Raw genomic sequence first — 15,675 nt, forward strand, 5'->3', positions numbered from 1 at the left:
TAATTTGTCTAATCGTCCCGCGTCGGTTTCATCCGAGATTCTGTCCGACTGTCGTCTGCCAATCTGTTCTGATGGCCTCGAAAAATCGTAACATTGCTCTTCGATATTTTGTAGCCTGCTGTGCAAAGGTTTTGGATCCTCCTTGTACGGCAGGGCTTCGGGTCAGCTCACCTCTTTAGGCGCAAGATTCCGGACGACAGTCGACTGCCGAAGACCCTCGTCGAGACTACTCATAATTAGCCCAATCTCCGCTTGGCTTCCGTATTCAATACCTATGAGAGGATGGACCGTGCCGCTCCGGGGTCTTGTGAGGAAGAGCCAAATCTGCAAACCTGCCAGGCCTGCAGCAGCGCATGCACGCCCGCACGACAATGCGCGGGGGAGGAGTCGGCCTGCGATCAAGTGCGGAGAAGGCGATGCGACACGACAAAAAAAAAGTAGGCAAGTAGGGTTCCTCAAGGCGAATGGGGCCACCTCCAGGGCCCTAACTGGCCTCGGTGGTGTGTATTGCCGCTCGAATGGCAGGCGGCCACCAGCTTGGCCCACACTCCGCAGAAAAGGCGCTGTCACCATTGAGCCCCCAGCAGGGGCCGAGGGTCGTCTGGTCAAGACGCTGTTGCCCACTGAGGTTCTGGACTTCTGCACCAAGGGTTGTCGTCGCCTCATCAGGACCCTGTACCTTCAGTGTCCGTAGACGGAAGCGATCGTCCCTCGACAGTGCCTGTCCTTCATAGACGTACAGTGGGAGCCTTCCCTAGCCCCAGGCGGATATTGCTTATGGTAAGAAGCATTGTGTCTTCCAACGATGGTGAAAGACGTGATCAGGAAGCATGGCTAGACCTTGTTTCAACCCTCTGACGTGAACGGGATTGGCACCTTACTCCATCGGGTCTCTCGGCCGACATATCGGGGTCGTATCTCCCGAATCCACCGAGGAAGGCCAGCAGCCAGATCAAACAGGGGAAGGCGGACCATGGACGACCGCGTGCCTCGTCACCGCCACCATGTCGACAAAAGGCTCGCTTTTTCATCAGGGAACTATTCAGTGGCAACTGGGAACTGGAAACTCTGCGACAGAACACACTTTCAAAGCCAAACTGAAACCCCACAACCTTGATTCTTGAAAAGGGAAAGCGACCGCTGTGGATTCTGGAGTATCTACCCATGGAAACGGACGGTGGACCAGTGGGCCCGTAGTTTCGTGCGGCCAGATCTCGGCAGCCCAAATCACCCTAGACAGTTTGAACATCCAATCCTAACAAGACAGCCCGGTAAATATCCTGGAACGATCCCATTGAGGCCCTAGGCTGGCGGTTTCAAAAAAAAAAAGGTTCGACGAATACCACGTATAAAAAAAAAATTTGTGAGCACTATACGTGCAAGCATGATGCACCTGAGGGAATCTTAGACTACCCCCAAGAACAGTACAAGTGCCCATCAAACACGGAGCAACAAGCTTGACCGAGGCAGCCAAAAAGGTTGAGACGCAAAGACAAGTACATCCATAGCTAGTATCCTCTTGCCGCTAAATCAATACAGTTACTGGAAATTCGACAGACATCCATCCTCGCATCTCAAGGTCCCGAAACTCCCTTTGCCCCCTAACTCGTCTCAAAAGGTTGGTAGTGAAAAAGTTGAAACTAGCGCCGTTAGTGAGACGGCGTTGTTTATCAAAACACCTTGTATCCGTATACCAAGTCCCTCTCCTTTCCGAAGCCGCCCATGTATTTGTCTCACAGTCAACGATTCCTCTGCACATGTCGCGACAGCGTGGGTGAGTTAGCGCTGCCCCAGAGATGCGAGACACTGTGTCCAGATTAGAATCCGGCATCGAGTCGGTATTTTTGCCTCGCTCGGCAATGTCCCCGATGGGACCTTACGGCCTCATCCAATCACTTGAGCCAAAGACCACGGATGGACGGTCCGGATCTCAGGCTTGGCCCCGGCATTGATACTCCAACTCCGAGGGCTCCCCACGTGGCACCATGTCTCAGATACCCCCGCTACACCCCTCTTGTTCGGTAGTGAAGCTACGTAAACAACGGGAGATGTCGAGTGCCGTAGACAGAGAGTAGTCAGACAATGACCTTAAATTGCTGTCGTGCTACCATGGCATGAGAGTATTGTCGAACGATGAGATATGGCAGCTGAACTGTTCAAAAGCCCACTGGATATGCTCCGAGATGATAATGCACGCCAGACTAGCCAGATACGGCTCCTATTCCATGGCTCAGTACCCGTTTCTCCCGCTTGCAAGCCTTACAAAGCTATACGGAACGTTCTGTCCGATCAACAGCCTCAGAGTCTCAACAGTAGTGAATGCTGCCACGTCTGCCGCTCCGTAAGCTGCAAAGCCGCTCTTCTGCGCAATGACGCCCGGGTCGCTTCGCTTTCGGGCTGCACCGTCCGCGAGATCCAAGAAGACTTTCTTGGTGCTGGGAGTCCCGTTCGACCCGGTGGCACTGAACACCCTCACCAGCATGCCGACTAGGCGGCTCTTCTCTGGACCGAGCGCCGAGACGATGACGAATGGAGCGCTGTCATCGGCAACGGAGCGGGCTCGCTGAAGGCTCTCGAGGCTGATGAATTGTTCTATCGGGGGCGCATTTCGTGCAAGGGATAAGGGTGTCCGAAAACCAACGGTGTAGATCTTGGCGATTTTGAGTGCCTTCATGGCAAAAAAAACTGCGGCTGCATCGTCAGACGATGAGGCCAAGACGACGGCCGATCTCCCCGAGTACGCCGACGGCGCCAAATCCCGGGTCAGGGTGCTCATTATGCCCTTCCAGCTTGCATTATCTAGGACGAGGCATGTATTGGGGGGCAACGCTGTATGCCGGTGCGGAGGGCTGGAAGGAGCTGATGTAGGCCCGGAGTCCGACGCTGATGAAGACCCAGACCGGAGGACGATGGTGTCAAAGATCCCGATGACTCTGGCGGCTTCTGTGAGAACCGGCCCTGTACCGTTATTTAGGTTTGCGAAGAATTGGCTGTGTCTGAGGAGCGACTGGTGCGAAAAGCCCGGGTGCAGGTAAGCTCCCCCAAAGTGCTTCTGATTGCACCAGGCCTCGAGCGCTGATGGGTTGCCCGGCTGACGCTCCACGATGGCGAACTGGTGGGGCAAGCCAAGTTCGTTGAAGCATTTCTCGTAGAAGGGCGCCTGAGGTGTCGCACTTCGAGAGGCAGTGCTGGTGATGCCGTAGATATTCTTCTTAGGAAGTTGCCCCAGCAGGGCCAGCGCTGCGTTGATTTCTGCCGTGCTCATCTGGCCAGGAGCAGCGATGATGGGCAAGAGGGGGTGGGTGATCGGTGTGAAGACTTTGTTCAACGTCCTAGAGAACTGGCCGGTCTCACCCATGTTGACGGCCGATAGGGGTGGTGCATCCGGGTATTCAGAACGCATCTTTGAACGGAAGTATTCTAGCTCAAAGTTCTCGTTATGTTCGTTAATGATGGCTATCATTTTAATAATATCCGCATAAGGAATTGAGCGCTGGAACACTTCCTGTGCGTATGGGGAGGGCCATCGGAAGTGGCCTGAGAAGTCGTGAAAGGCTGACATGATCCGGGAACTGCCTCGATTCTCATACAGCTTCCGGCGAATATGCTCGGGTAACCAAAGCTCCACGTCAATGTACTCCACCCCCCACTGGATGGCCCTGTACAGATAGTCATGGTATAGGTCAGGGTTATCCATAGGAAACCTGCCATTCTCTTTTGTACACCTTGTTGTAAAGATCAGGGGCAGCTCCGTGCGTTGTCGCAAAAGCATCACCTGCTCGCCCACATAACTCAGGCTGGGGACAGCTGAGAAAGTTCCATCTCCCAAAGGCTCGCGTAAAAGATCGACACGAATTTCCACGGCATCTGATCCCACCGTGAGGATGTCCAAGTTCGGCAGCGCGGCCCGTACATCGGGGAAGGTTGTCGACATGAAATACGTCCTGGGCTTCTCCATGAGTTCCTTGTGATGGCTGATCTGACCCAGGGTAAACGAAGTGAAGCGTGCTAGGTCGCGGCGAAAGAAAGGGGATTCCGTGTAGAGAAATTCGTAGTCGCACTGGGCGGAAAGGTGCAAGTCCGGTGGCATCCCAAGGTTAACGCAGTGGGCGTTGATGGCCACGACGAGGTCCCGGTCTCTTGTCTCGATATCTGTCGCTGCTTTTGATGCCGGCACCCCAATCACCAGTCCACAGTCTTCAGAGCTCACGTCCTTGAACGTGCCCATTATTCTGCAGGGCTTCCCCAGTACTTCCGCAAACACCGACACGATCTGGTCCTGACCCTGTCCGAAGATGATAACAGCAATCCGACAGTCTCCGTTTCGTGGCGCGCCCCCAAAAGCACCCGGGTTTACCATGACAGGGCTCTGGCTGGTTCGATCCACATCCATCTTGATCGGTGTAGTTGGGCTGTGGTTAATGGCGACTCCTGACGAGGGCCCGGGGCTTGGGCTTGCGCTCGCCAAGAGCTGTTGAACTGCCGCCATGGTGCCTCTCGAGAGTGCGGGAGCAGCTCTGCGTCGAGTATCGTCTTAGCTATCAGTCTATATCTCAATGAGTCCAGCAACCTGCCCCAGTATGTAAACTCGTCTCTACCTATCGCATCCCGGCCCCCAGGTGAGAACAATGTGGAGGCAAGGCGACTTTGCCGGGATGATGGGTTTGCTCCGGTTGAAGTCTGAGAAACAGAAGCCTATCCGGACGTACCGCGAGCAGCTGCGGAACGCCTCAATATGAATCCGTGAGTCGGTAAGCCCAGAACAAGGATTTTAGCAAGCCAAGAAACCCTGGGAAACAGGACGGCCTGTAGTTTCAACCAGTCCGGGCTGAAGGGCAATTTCGGAGGTGAATCACAAGGTCGAGTCCGGGCCTAACAACTTGATCTGAAGAGGCTAGGGCGGAATTACAAGTACCGGACTTGCAATAAAGAGGCTGTCAGAAGACCAGAGCGAGTGAGTATTTGAGGCAAAGTTGTAACCAAGCGATCCCTATTCGCCAGTGTGAGAGGAGGTGCTCGATTGGCAGAGGCGGGAGACGAGATATACAGCCGCCTCCGGGGAAGATAGGGTTGCAGGCGGATGAACGGGGCGTGACCTCGTTTTAGCCGTCGGACTGAGGCTTGGTGAGAGTATATTGGATAGTATGGACAATATGCGACAGATTGCGGGACGGAGCAGAGCGAGAAACAATGTATGTAGGCAGACTTGGGAGAGGTGGGTAGCTGGCGAGAAGGAATCCCCCGACAGGATCAAGATTCAAGAGGCGCGCACAGGCCGTTGCCATGAGTTGATAGAGGATCCCCTGGCATCAGCACCGCAAATCGTAGGTGCCTTTGTGCAATGTGGATTTCAGAAGAGGAATCGACCGGGATCTGAGCCCGTTCTGAGACTGGCTCGTCGTTGGTGGAGGCAGAATGAGTCGGTCGTATCCAGGACGGCGGCGTCACGGCCTGGAATTGTTCCACCACAGGAACTCGGCACCAGCGAATCGACGACGCTGGTCGGCTCGCCGCGGGCTGGGTTGGGTGATGCTGTGCAATAATTCGACATCCCTAGGCTCCCTGGTCCCGGAAATAATAGCTGTTGGCGGCACCTTGTGTCTTCCTCGTGCCTTGTGTTCCTCCGTACATTTGTTTCTCCGCGTTCGACAAAAGGGCTCCGGCTCAAAGCTGCCCTGCTCTCAGGCCCTCAGTGGAGAAGAGGGGAGCCAATGTTGGAGCCGCTGGCGACAGAGGCAAACGGGGCGGTTTGATTTTGCCGTCGTGAGAATCCAGGGTTGCACGAGGCCATCCGCTTGGTTCGATGGTCAAAAAAGCACGAACGTCGTGGTCAAAGGGACATTCAGGGGTGTAGCACAGTCAAATTGGAATATCGCACTGTATTTTCTTGTAATGTCGGGATTCCTGCAGGGCCTTTGGACTAACGACATCAGCGCTGGCCTCATGCAAGCAGGTCAGGTAATTAGAGCGCCTGGGCGGCGTAGACTCGGGGACAGCGCTGGGAAGTTCAGGCACCAGATGTCCGTCGCACTGTGAGAGCCCGTCCGGGGAGCCAAAAGCGGCCTTGCCCATAACGGGTCTAGCGACTTCATCTCCACCTCGGCCCACCCCCAAAAGGCATAATTTCTCCACCAATCGCAGCGCTCACCCCGCAACGTCGAGGGCAGGAGTGCCTGGAGAGGGAACTTTCTTCGTCGACCACATCGTCACGCCCGACTCGCCCGAAACATTCTCATCTCACCTTGGATGGGGTTTTTTTAGACAAGCGCCCCAACGCGGCTGTGCGGGCCTAGAACGACGTCGAGACCGAGGAAATGTCCACCAGCCATGTCCGCAGGCTCGTCCCGAGGAATTCCCCAACTCATATGTAATTACTCATCTCTCTAGATACTTCGCTTCCCTATCTAGCCCCGGCGGTTAAAGTCTTAAAAGCCTAAAGCTCCAGGTAGGCTGGCCACTTACTTGGTACAGAAACTCTTGTAGGGTTGCTCCCCCGCATTGTTTCCGTAGTCGCCGAATTGCAATGCTCGCCGATTAGATATGTTGGGCAATGCTCGCCGACATCGACTACATGCAGATTAATCAGCTGTCCATGGAGTCGTGAACACTATCCACGAATCAAGGTAACGCCAAATGGAAGAAACCTCATCCTCATCAGAGTTGATTAATTTCCGACAGGCTCGAATTGTGGAATCGGCATCCTTGATATTTACCATATGAAGTATCCCGGCTCTGTTGAATATTCCACGAATCGCAGCCCTTCCGGCAACTTCACTTCTTAAACACCACAGCACAAAGTTGACGACGAGGTCACAATTAGATAACATGTATTGACTATATGGTATTTTGTATACTTTAGCTCAACGTGAGACAGATCCTACGCCCTACATTTCTAACTGTTTAGTGTAATTCAGGGATCCTAAACTGTCACCTGATCGACAGGTATCACATACCAGTCCCCTACTTCACAAAGTTCGCTACTCTTTGATGCGTATATGCCCGTCAAAGTAACTCCCGACCTCCAAATAATGCATATATCCACCACAATAGTCAATTCAACCATCTAATGAGCCCCTCCGATCAAGGTCATGAGCATAGATGTCAGAGGACGGGATATCATCTCGTCAGACAACGCTAGCTCGATCCTCGATCACAAACTGATTTTGGTATGCGCAGCAAACTCCAGGACACAAGTCGGTTGGTGGACAATTCTTGATACGCATCTGACGTGCGAGGGGCCAAGAAACTTGCAACGTCTCATGAATGGAACGGCGAGGAGCTTCACTAGCGCTACTGCGAGCCCATTCGTCCGCGGCCATCCAAGTCGTGTGATGATGAAGAATATCCGAGCAAGCAACGGGCGGGGAAGTAACGGTACTGCGGGTAAATGTAAAAGAATACGTGGCAAAGCATCATTGAGGGCGGCGATCTCCATTCATTCGGAAGTCCAAATTCCACTCACATCCCTCCAGTGTCGATAAGATGTGCGAGGGAACCCCCATGCTGCTGCTGATGCCGTTTTTGATTCCGTTAGGAGCAAATAAGCTTATCCCGACGTCAAAATGTTAACTCGAGGTAGGACTCGTGAGTGTGTTTTGACTCCTCTTATTTCTACCTTGGGCAGCGTGTCTGCCTAGTCCTCGGCGCGCATCGCTGAAAGCGGAGGCACGGTTTGTGGGCGGTTTGGGTCATAATTGGCCACCTGATAGTTGTCCTTGCCAAGAATATATGCTCCATTCAGCACGCCTCCCTTGTTGAAGAAGTGGAGGCTCTGAAAGAGAGATTCTGCAGCAGGACCAGGTGACAACGCGATAGGAAGCGACACGGGCCCCGTTGGGCTTGGGTTCACAGTTCCAGTCGAAAACGTTGATATAGAAAGTTTGTCCACCACAAGGCCCCCCAAAAGGAAATTTGCACCAGCAAGTTTTGACCAAGGTTTCCTACAGGGCTGGTTAGATGGGAAAACTTAGAGAGCCAGGTGTCTCACCTTGACATAATTCTTGTTCATGGTTAGATCTTGAAAGAGAGGAATTCGATGAATTTCCCGATTATTCCACGTAGTTAAACAACATCCGAGTGGTTTTAATAACCAGAGTTGGTATAAAAGCAGCTTGGAGAACTTGTCGCATTTATCATCGTCTCCAGTCCAGCGTTATCGTAAGCCGACCTCGAGCCTCAACTGATCCCATGAACTCGAGCCGAATCCTGGAATTAGTCGATGGTTGCCAAAAATAGGGTCGTCAATGACCAATCTGACCATTTCAAAAACATATGGTTCATTTGAACGACATGAGTGATGTTCATGGTGCATTGATGCGAATGAAGCTATTCCGTAGGTAGGGGATCCTAGGGATGTTCACACCAAAAGAGCACAGTACAACCCGGCCGGCACAGTGCACCCTTGGCGCAGAAGTTTCTGGCGGATACCGAGAAAGACAAAATATCTCTAGTCTTTAAAGTTGTTTGGAGTTGTTTTGAGCGCTAGCTGTCCGTCTGGTCGTTGTTCCATGAAACTTGGATGCGAGGTTCGTTGTGGATTGAGGTTGGGGTTTGGAGTGGTTTGGAGCTATACAGATCCGGATACACGAGCTCGCTTCACTGTCCAATCAACGCGCTCCTCTCACAAGGCGCGTTCTGGCGTCATTGGCCTTTCTCTCTACGGATAGGTAGGTTCAAGGTTGGCCCTCCCGCATTCCTTTCACACTACATCCTCAGTTTGATTTTGCTAAGCGCATCGAAATCAGCCACCCAATTGTCATTGCCCAACAATTCTTCATTTCTCATCACCGCGCAACCGCACACATACACACCCCATCCTGCCGTCACAATGGCAGAGCCCAGTGAGCAGACGCCCCCCGTCGACAGCGCCGCCCAGGCCGAAGACACCCCCAGAACCGAAGATGCCGTGTCCATCGACCCCAGCCAGGACGACGACATCAAGTCCAAGAAGGTCAGCCTCGCCGACCTGAGCGCCAAGGGGACTGCGCTCTACGCCCACAGAAACTACGAGGAGGCCGCCGAGGTCTTCTCGCGCGCCAGCATCCTCCAGGCCGAGATCAACGGCGAGATCGCGCCCGAGAACGCCGAGATTCTCTTCCACTACGGTCGCAGTCTCTTCAAGGTCGGCCAGAGCAAGAGCGACGTCCTTGGTGGGTCCGCGCCGACCACCGATAAGAAGGGTGCGAAGGCCAACGGCCAGTCGAAGGGCTCCAAGCCCGCCCAGGCAGATGAGGGAAAGGCGACCAAGGAGGACAAGGAGAGCGAAGAGAAGGCACAGGGCGAGGATAAGAAGGACGCCACGGCCAACAAGCCCTTGTTCCAGTTCACCGGTGACGAGAACTTCGACGATTCGGACGATGACGACGGCGAGGTGAATAGCAGCTCAGCGTACCCACCCGGGAATTGGATTATGCTGACGCTGCTTTCTTAGGACTACGACGAAGCAGAGCAGGAAGAGGAAGATGACGATCTTGCCACTGCTTTCGAGGTCCTCGATCTTGCCCGCGTCTGCTACGAGAAGCTCCTCGAGCAGCTCAACCAACAAGATCAGAATGAGAAGGGCAAGGAAGTAGCGGAAAGCGACTCGCCAACTGTTAGGCACGTCAAGGAGCGCCTGGCAGACACACACGATGCCCTGTCTGAAATATCCCTAGAGAACGAAAGGTTTGTGCTATTTCATCGACCTACCACTGCTGGTGCTTCAGCGAGCTAACCATCCTAGGTACCTCAATGCCATTGACGATGGCCGCACATCTCTCAAGTATAAGATGGAGCTCTATCCCGAGGAGTCGGAGATCATCGCCGAGGCGCACTACAAACTGTCCCTAGCGCTAGAATTCGCCTCGGTCACCACCTCCAGCGAGGATGGCTCCACAGCGAAGCGTGAGGAGATGGACCAAGGTCTCCGCGACGAGGCTGTCAAGGAAATGGAGCTGGCCATCAAGAGCTTCAGGCTCAAGCTACAAAACAAGGAGGTCGAGGTCGCCACCATGGCTTCGCCCGAAGAAAATGATCTTACTCGCAAATCGATCGAGGAGATGAAGGAACTAATTGCCGACATGGAGCAGCGGGTAAGTTCTATCATGGCAATTGATCCCTTGGCGATGACGCAGGCTAACCCAATATAGCTCGTCGACCTCCGTAGCGACCCCATTGATACAAAGGGTCTCATGGGGGCAGACGCCAATCCCCTCGGTGGCATCCTAGGCGCTGCCATGGGTGAGTCCTCGGCAGAGGCTCAGGCCCGTATCGAGGAGGCGAGCAAGAAAGCGACAGATCTGACAGGCCTTGTGCGCAAGAAGAAGCCCAAGAATGAGGCCGCGCCCGCTGAGTCCAACGGCAAGCGCAAGGCGGAGGATACCCCCGAGGACGAATCCTCCAAGAGAGCCAAGACCGAGGAGCGGACTGATGCTGCGGCATAGGGGATGATGGCTATTCGTGTAAGAACAATGGGCATACTTCTGACGCTTGATCTCGCCCAAGTGGGTTGGAGTTATGGAGTTGGTGGCCAGGATAGGATGGGACGTGGACTGGGGATATAACAAAAGGGCTATACTCGACAGACAGGAGGAATGACTGTTGCTGTTACATGATTTGCTTGTAAAAAATAACTCTCTCGCAATGCTACAATCGCGCCATCGTGATGATATTTTTCCACTTCGCCTATTTACAATTGGTCTTGTCCGTAACGTAGTAACAAAGGTCTCTACAACTTGTAATTTCCACTCGACGCCGTCTTGACAGCCTTGACCTTGTTGCCCTCGATATCCGTCACCTCGCCCTTGCGGTTGATGACCTTGACACCGCCCTTCTTCAGGTCCGCCATGGTTTCCTTCTGCATCTTGGCCCGAGCGCTGAGAGCCTTGCCAGCACCCACGCCACCAGCCTTGCGCACACGCTCCTTCTCGCGTCTCCGCCGGCGCTGCTTGTCCTCGCGCGACATCTCCTGTTTGGCGAGGGGCAGGCCGCTGCGCGACACCACCTCGCCCTTCTCGGCCGTCTTGCGGTCCGCCGAGTAGATCTCCTGGGGCGCCATCCGGCTGCTCTCGCCTGCGACGCCCTGCGCCGTGGCGGGCTGGGCATCCTCCATGGCGACGGTGGCCACGTCGGCGACGACGGACAGGGTCGGCTCGACGGGGCGCGGGCGGTAGTGCCAGCTGCTGAGGGCGTCGAGGCGGGCGCTGACGTCGCGCCACATGGCCTCGATCTCGCGCTCCTCGCGCTGCAGCTTCTCGTCTGACTGGCTGACGTACGTGTCGGGGTTGGCCTGCTTGTTGTGCTCCTCCTCGTACACCTCGGCCAGGGACTTGCCCTTGGTGTCTTCGACCTCCTCGAGCATACCGCGGCGGGTGCCGGTGGGGACGCTCTCGGTGCCGGGGCGCCGGCGGATAACCTCATCGAACTCTTGGGCGAGGATGCGTCGCTTGATAAGGTCCTCGATGCTCTCGCTGACCTCGGGAGTGATGACGGGCACGGGCTTGCCCAGGTGCTCAAAGTCGAGATCCTTCTCCAGCAGAGAGTTCACCGGGCGGTCCGCGGCAGCGGCTTCGCCGGAGAGTGTCCATTCGCGCTTAGCAACCGAGGCGGCTTCGAGCTTGCGGATCTCCTCCGCCAGCTTGGCCTGCCGGCGCTCGTGGGCTGAGCGCCGGGATCTGGGGTCGCCTGCCGACACGTCTGACAGGGCATCCTCAGAGTCCTCTGCCTCAGACTCATCGTCGAAGAGATCACGGCGCACATCCGCCATTGCCCTCTCGACATCGGCGTCCTCAGGTTTTTCAGGCTGGAAGCGAACACTCTTCTTGGGCCTATCCCCCTTATCCCCCTTGAACTTCCTCTTTGGCGGCGCGAAGAAGTCCTTGTAGTAGACGTCGTTGGCGTTGAAATCGTCCATGCCATCCTCCAGAGCGCCGTCCAGGCCATCTTGCATAGCCTCGTCCTCGCTGTCGCCCTCTGGGGCGTCGAGGGCCATGTCTCCAAATGTTGGGCCGTCGTCCTCATCATCCTCGTCATCTTCATCGGGTATCGGCTCGTCATTGCCATGTTTGCGTCTTGATGCTTTGCCGTCTCCTTTTGTGGGCGCGAGGGGATCCGCCCCCCAGTCAATATCATCCTCGTCGTCTGCGTGGTCGGTGTTGGGATCTCCCCTGGCGTCCTGCTCCTCAAAGTATTGTGATTGGCGATTGAATTCGTCGAGGGAGAAAAAGCCGTCGTTGAGCCCGTGTGGGTCCTCTTCGTATTCCTCCTGGGGCTCATCGTCGAAATCGTCCCCGTCGTCAGGGCCTTCTTCAGCATCATCCCATTCTTCTTCTCCTTCGCTGCCATCTTCAAGCGCCTCGTCATCGATGAGGTCGTCTCCGTCAAGCTCGATATCCTCCGAGTCTTCATCGCCTTCTTCATCCGAACCGCCAGCGAGTGACGATTCGTCGTCGAGGGCTTCCGCCTCAGACAAGGACTCCTCGTCTGACGGCCCGTTCAACACAATCTCATTGCTGTCCTGGAGTTCGTCCAGGGCCGCATCGGCGTGATTCAGGACACCGGCGATGATGCGCTTTGCCTGCTGCCAGACCTGGTTCGTCTCGAAGCCATCGACGTAGACTTTCCTGATCTTGAGCACCTCCCCCTTGTCGCCCCCTCGCTTGCGTTTCCTGCTCTCCTTGAGCTTCTCCTGCTGCTCGTCGGCGACCTGTCCAGCGAAATCCTCGAGCACATCCTTGACGAGGTTCAGCGACTCGGTCGGGAGGGCGGCGCTGGGTTGGAGGAAGATGTGGCGGTTGGTAGGCTGGAGGCTGTCGAGAAGAGCCGCAGCCTTGGCATTTCCATTCAGTGATGAAGAGGCCATCGTGGGAAGGGCGCTGAGTGTGTGCGACGTCGAAGTCAGGGTTGACGAAGTGTCGGCAGCCATTCTAGGGGCAGCTGCTAGATCAATCTCGAGATGGGAACTTCGCCTGTTGCTTTTTCTCAAGAAAAAAAAATCTGGTGGGGCGCGAACGATAAGTCGGCAGCCCCACTCACCGACTTCCATGCAAGTGGGTGACAGAATTAGTACAACCACGCTGTTCCTAAACGAAAACATATAACGATGGCATATTCAAGCCCCATCTCTTGTAAAGATCTTTTTTAAGTTACAAGATCAAACAGTTTTGCATAGCCGTTTATTTTTACCATCAGATCCCACCCGAGGCTTCTACTAAAGACACCCAGTACTACCACTACCACACATGACCGCCGCCAGTATTTTGTCAACCTCTGCTACCCTACAAGAACCACCTGGTCAGGACATTGTGTTGTCAGGAATAGATATAATTGTATTGAAATCTACTTTTCATTATGGAATTCGCTTTTCTATGGTCTATACCGTATGCTTTAGTTGTATATGGGCCGTCTTCTTGAGCATCGATTTGAACCTGCACCAGCCTCTAGCAACATACACCCAGATGCCCTTTGCGTTACTTCCTCGCCAACGTATTGTGCAGCTTGTTCTGTTTGTATAGAAGACTGCAGAGGAGCGAGACAAGCCCCATTGCTAGCATCGCAATGAAGACAACATGCAGCGACTCCATGTAGCCGCGTTCAATGACACGGCGTGTCTCGGGATCGAGATCCCAGATGGCATCAAAGTCCTGCGTGATCCGCTCGATGAGCTCGTCGGCTGTGTCCCCGAGCCCGTCGAGGAGCTTCGGGCGCAGTACGTTCTGGAAGATGACCGACGCCACGCTCACGCCCACAGTCGACCCGATGGCTCGAAACGCCAGCGCCCCTGAGGTAACCACGGCGTGCTCATGATGGTCCACGGAGCTGATGAGGGCCGTCAGGGTTGTCACGAGGATGCCCCCCATCGCGAGCCCCATCATGCCGAAGCAGGCAAAAGGGGCCCAGCTCGGGGTATCCCACGAGAATGTGGCGGCCAGTGCCGTCGCCCCCACCAAAAGGCTCTGCGCGGGGATAGATATGTAGACGTAGGTGCCCGTCGCCTTGATGAGTAGCCCCGAAGACAAGGCTGCCACCGCAGAACCCACGCTGTGGGGGATGAAGACCAGGCCTGCCCGAGTAGCGCCGCCTCCACGGAGCTGCACAAAGATAGGGGCATAGTACATCATCCCGAACATGGCCACGTGTGAAAAGAAGTAAACGAGACACGCTGACCAGATGGTCCGTCGCGAGGCCATCAAACGCAACGGAACGACAGGTTCGCTGGCAACTTTGAGTTCGACGAGGACAAACAGGGAAAATAAGACAGCGGAGGCTCCAACCGTTCCCAAGACCAGGGGATGTCCCCAAGACACCTGGTTACCCCCGGAATTGAGGCCAACAAGGAGAAGAACAATGGCAGCCACCAGAAGTGCAGACCCTTGATAGTCAATCTTTCCCTGGCCACGCCTGCGCGAATCTCGCGACGGAATATCGCGCCCCCTGGCGCAGAATATAAAGCCAACGACAACGAGCGGGAGCTGAATGAGAAATGCGGGTTTCCACCCCAGTGTGTCGTTCATAAGACCTCCAATAAGGCCTCCCAGACCGGTGCCGCAGCCCATGACGATGTGATTGATGCCCTGGACAACCCCACGCTTCCTCAGGGGGATCAGATCGGCTCCGACAAAGGTGCAGATGGCCATGGTGGCGCCACCTCCAGCACCGGCAATGGCTCGTCCGACGAGGAAGACCCATTCCCGGGGGGCGATTCCACACAGGAAGGTCCCCAGCCCGAAAGCTGCGCCGGAAACGAGAAGACCGGCGCGGCGGCCGTATACATCGGTCAGTCGGCCAGCAAGGGGTTGAGTTGCGGCCGAAGCCACGAGGTAGGATGTTCCGAGCCACGAGAGGTTGTTGAAAGAGGAGAATGAGGTGGAGATAGCTGCCGAGAGGGTCGCTACGATGGTTGAATCTGCAAATAATGGGCTTAGGGTTAGTGTCTGGCAGCACGCCTCGACAATCAACTGGCGAAGCTGATACGGGAGCAATCATCATCAACAACAGATTCAACGCACCTAGGGCGGTCATAACTGCTACAATCTGAGAGGTTTCATGCGTGAGCTCCCGAGGATGATCAAGATTAAGGAGTGGCTGACATACCCATACGCTTCCAAAGACTGCGGCTAGGCGGCGATTGGAGAGTTCCTTGGGCTCATAATCTTGGCTCTGGCCGTGTTCCTGCGCATCTCGAGCATTGGCATCATTTTCAATGGCCTCTCCGAGGAGCGGTGTCTCCTCGTTGGGCCTTGGCCCAGGGTCGGTGGCCGCCGAGCGATCTTGGCCATCCATGATGCAAGTCTACCTCCCTTGTGAAGAATGCGGGAACAAAATAATATCAAATCTCCCAAGGCGATTTCATGCTGCTGAGTGTCGTGGATGTTATTGGGCGGCGTTCACCAATGTGCGTCACTAGACGAAAGAGTTGAAGTTCGATGTGAGAAATCCGTCTGTCGGTGAACTCGGTGGGTACCGACATTGCGAGTTCCATTCTTTTCACTCTTCCTCGCGACTCATAACCACCCAGGGTTAAAAACATGGAGAACGCTCTTATAGATTATTTTGCCATCCCTTCCTTGGTATTGAAAGCCAGGCAACTTTATTGTGTGAAGCACAATAATCGAGTCAAAGCTTCTGTGTGATTTCGGCGTGAGCCCACTGCACTTCATGGATAGAATTGGCCACTTGGAGCATCAAGGTTTTAACCGT

General features: G+C 54.9%; 4 protein-coding genes across 4 annotated transcripts; 1 reads left to right on the top strand and 3 right to left on the bottom strand.

Annotated features, from left to right (window-relative positions):
* Positions 1 to 2,230: 2,230 nt before the first annotated feature.
* ACO1O0_002363 (type I 3-dehydroquinase-domain-containing protein) lies at positions 2,231 to 4,393 on the bottom strand (the record flags this gene model as incomplete). Its single annotated transcript, XM_083191833.1, is given in 2 exon segments — positions 2,231 to 4,369; positions 4,388 to 4,393. The coding sequence occupies 2 exon segments, from the start codon at positions 4,391 to 4,393 to the stop codon at positions 2,231 to 2,233; spliced, it is 2,145 nt and encodes a 714-aa protein (XP_083053047.1).
* A 4,434-nt stretch (positions 4,394 to 8,827) lies between these two features.
* ACO1O0_002364 (uncharacterized protein) lies at positions 8,828 to 10,421 on the top strand (the record flags this gene model as incomplete). Its single annotated transcript, XM_083191834.1, has 4 exons — positions 8,828 to 9,370; positions 9,431 to 9,663; positions 9,722 to 10,070; positions 10,128 to 10,421. The coding sequence occupies 4 exons, from the start codon at positions 8,828 to 8,830 to the stop codon at positions 10,419 to 10,421; spliced, it is 1,419 nt and encodes a 472-aa protein (XP_083053048.1).
* Positions 10,422 to 10,705: 284 nt separating this feature from the next.
* On the bottom strand, positions 10,706 to 12,838 carry MPP10 (rRNA-processing protein MPP10; the record flags this gene model as incomplete). The annotated part of the gene is made up of 1 exon (XM_083191835.1): positions 10,706 to 12,838. The coding sequence occupies one exon, from the start codon at positions 12,836 to 12,838 to the stop codon at positions 10,706 to 10,708; it is 2,133 nt and encodes a 710-aa protein (XP_083053049.1).
* Positions 12,839 to 13,445: 607 nt separating this feature from the next.
* On the bottom strand, positions 13,446 to 15,258 carry ACO1O0_002366 (uncharacterized protein; the record flags this gene model as incomplete). The annotated part of the gene is made up of 3 exons (XM_083191836.1): positions 13,446 to 14,881; positions 14,985 to 15,009; positions 15,070 to 15,258. 3 exons carry the CDS (start codon positions 15,256 to 15,258, stop codon positions 13,446 to 13,448), a joined length of 1,650 nt encoding a protein of 549 aa, XP_083053050.1.
* Between the last annotated feature and the right edge of the window lie 417 nt (positions 15,259 to 15,675).

This window comes from Amphichorda felina (assembly GCF_050947745.1).
Source record: "Amphichorda felina strain 45539 chromosome Unknown scaffold_2, whole genome shotgun sequence".
NCBI classification, from domain to species: domain Eukaryota; kingdom Fungi; phylum Ascomycota; class Sordariomycetes; order Hypocreales; family Bionectriaceae; genus Amphichorda; species Amphichorda felina.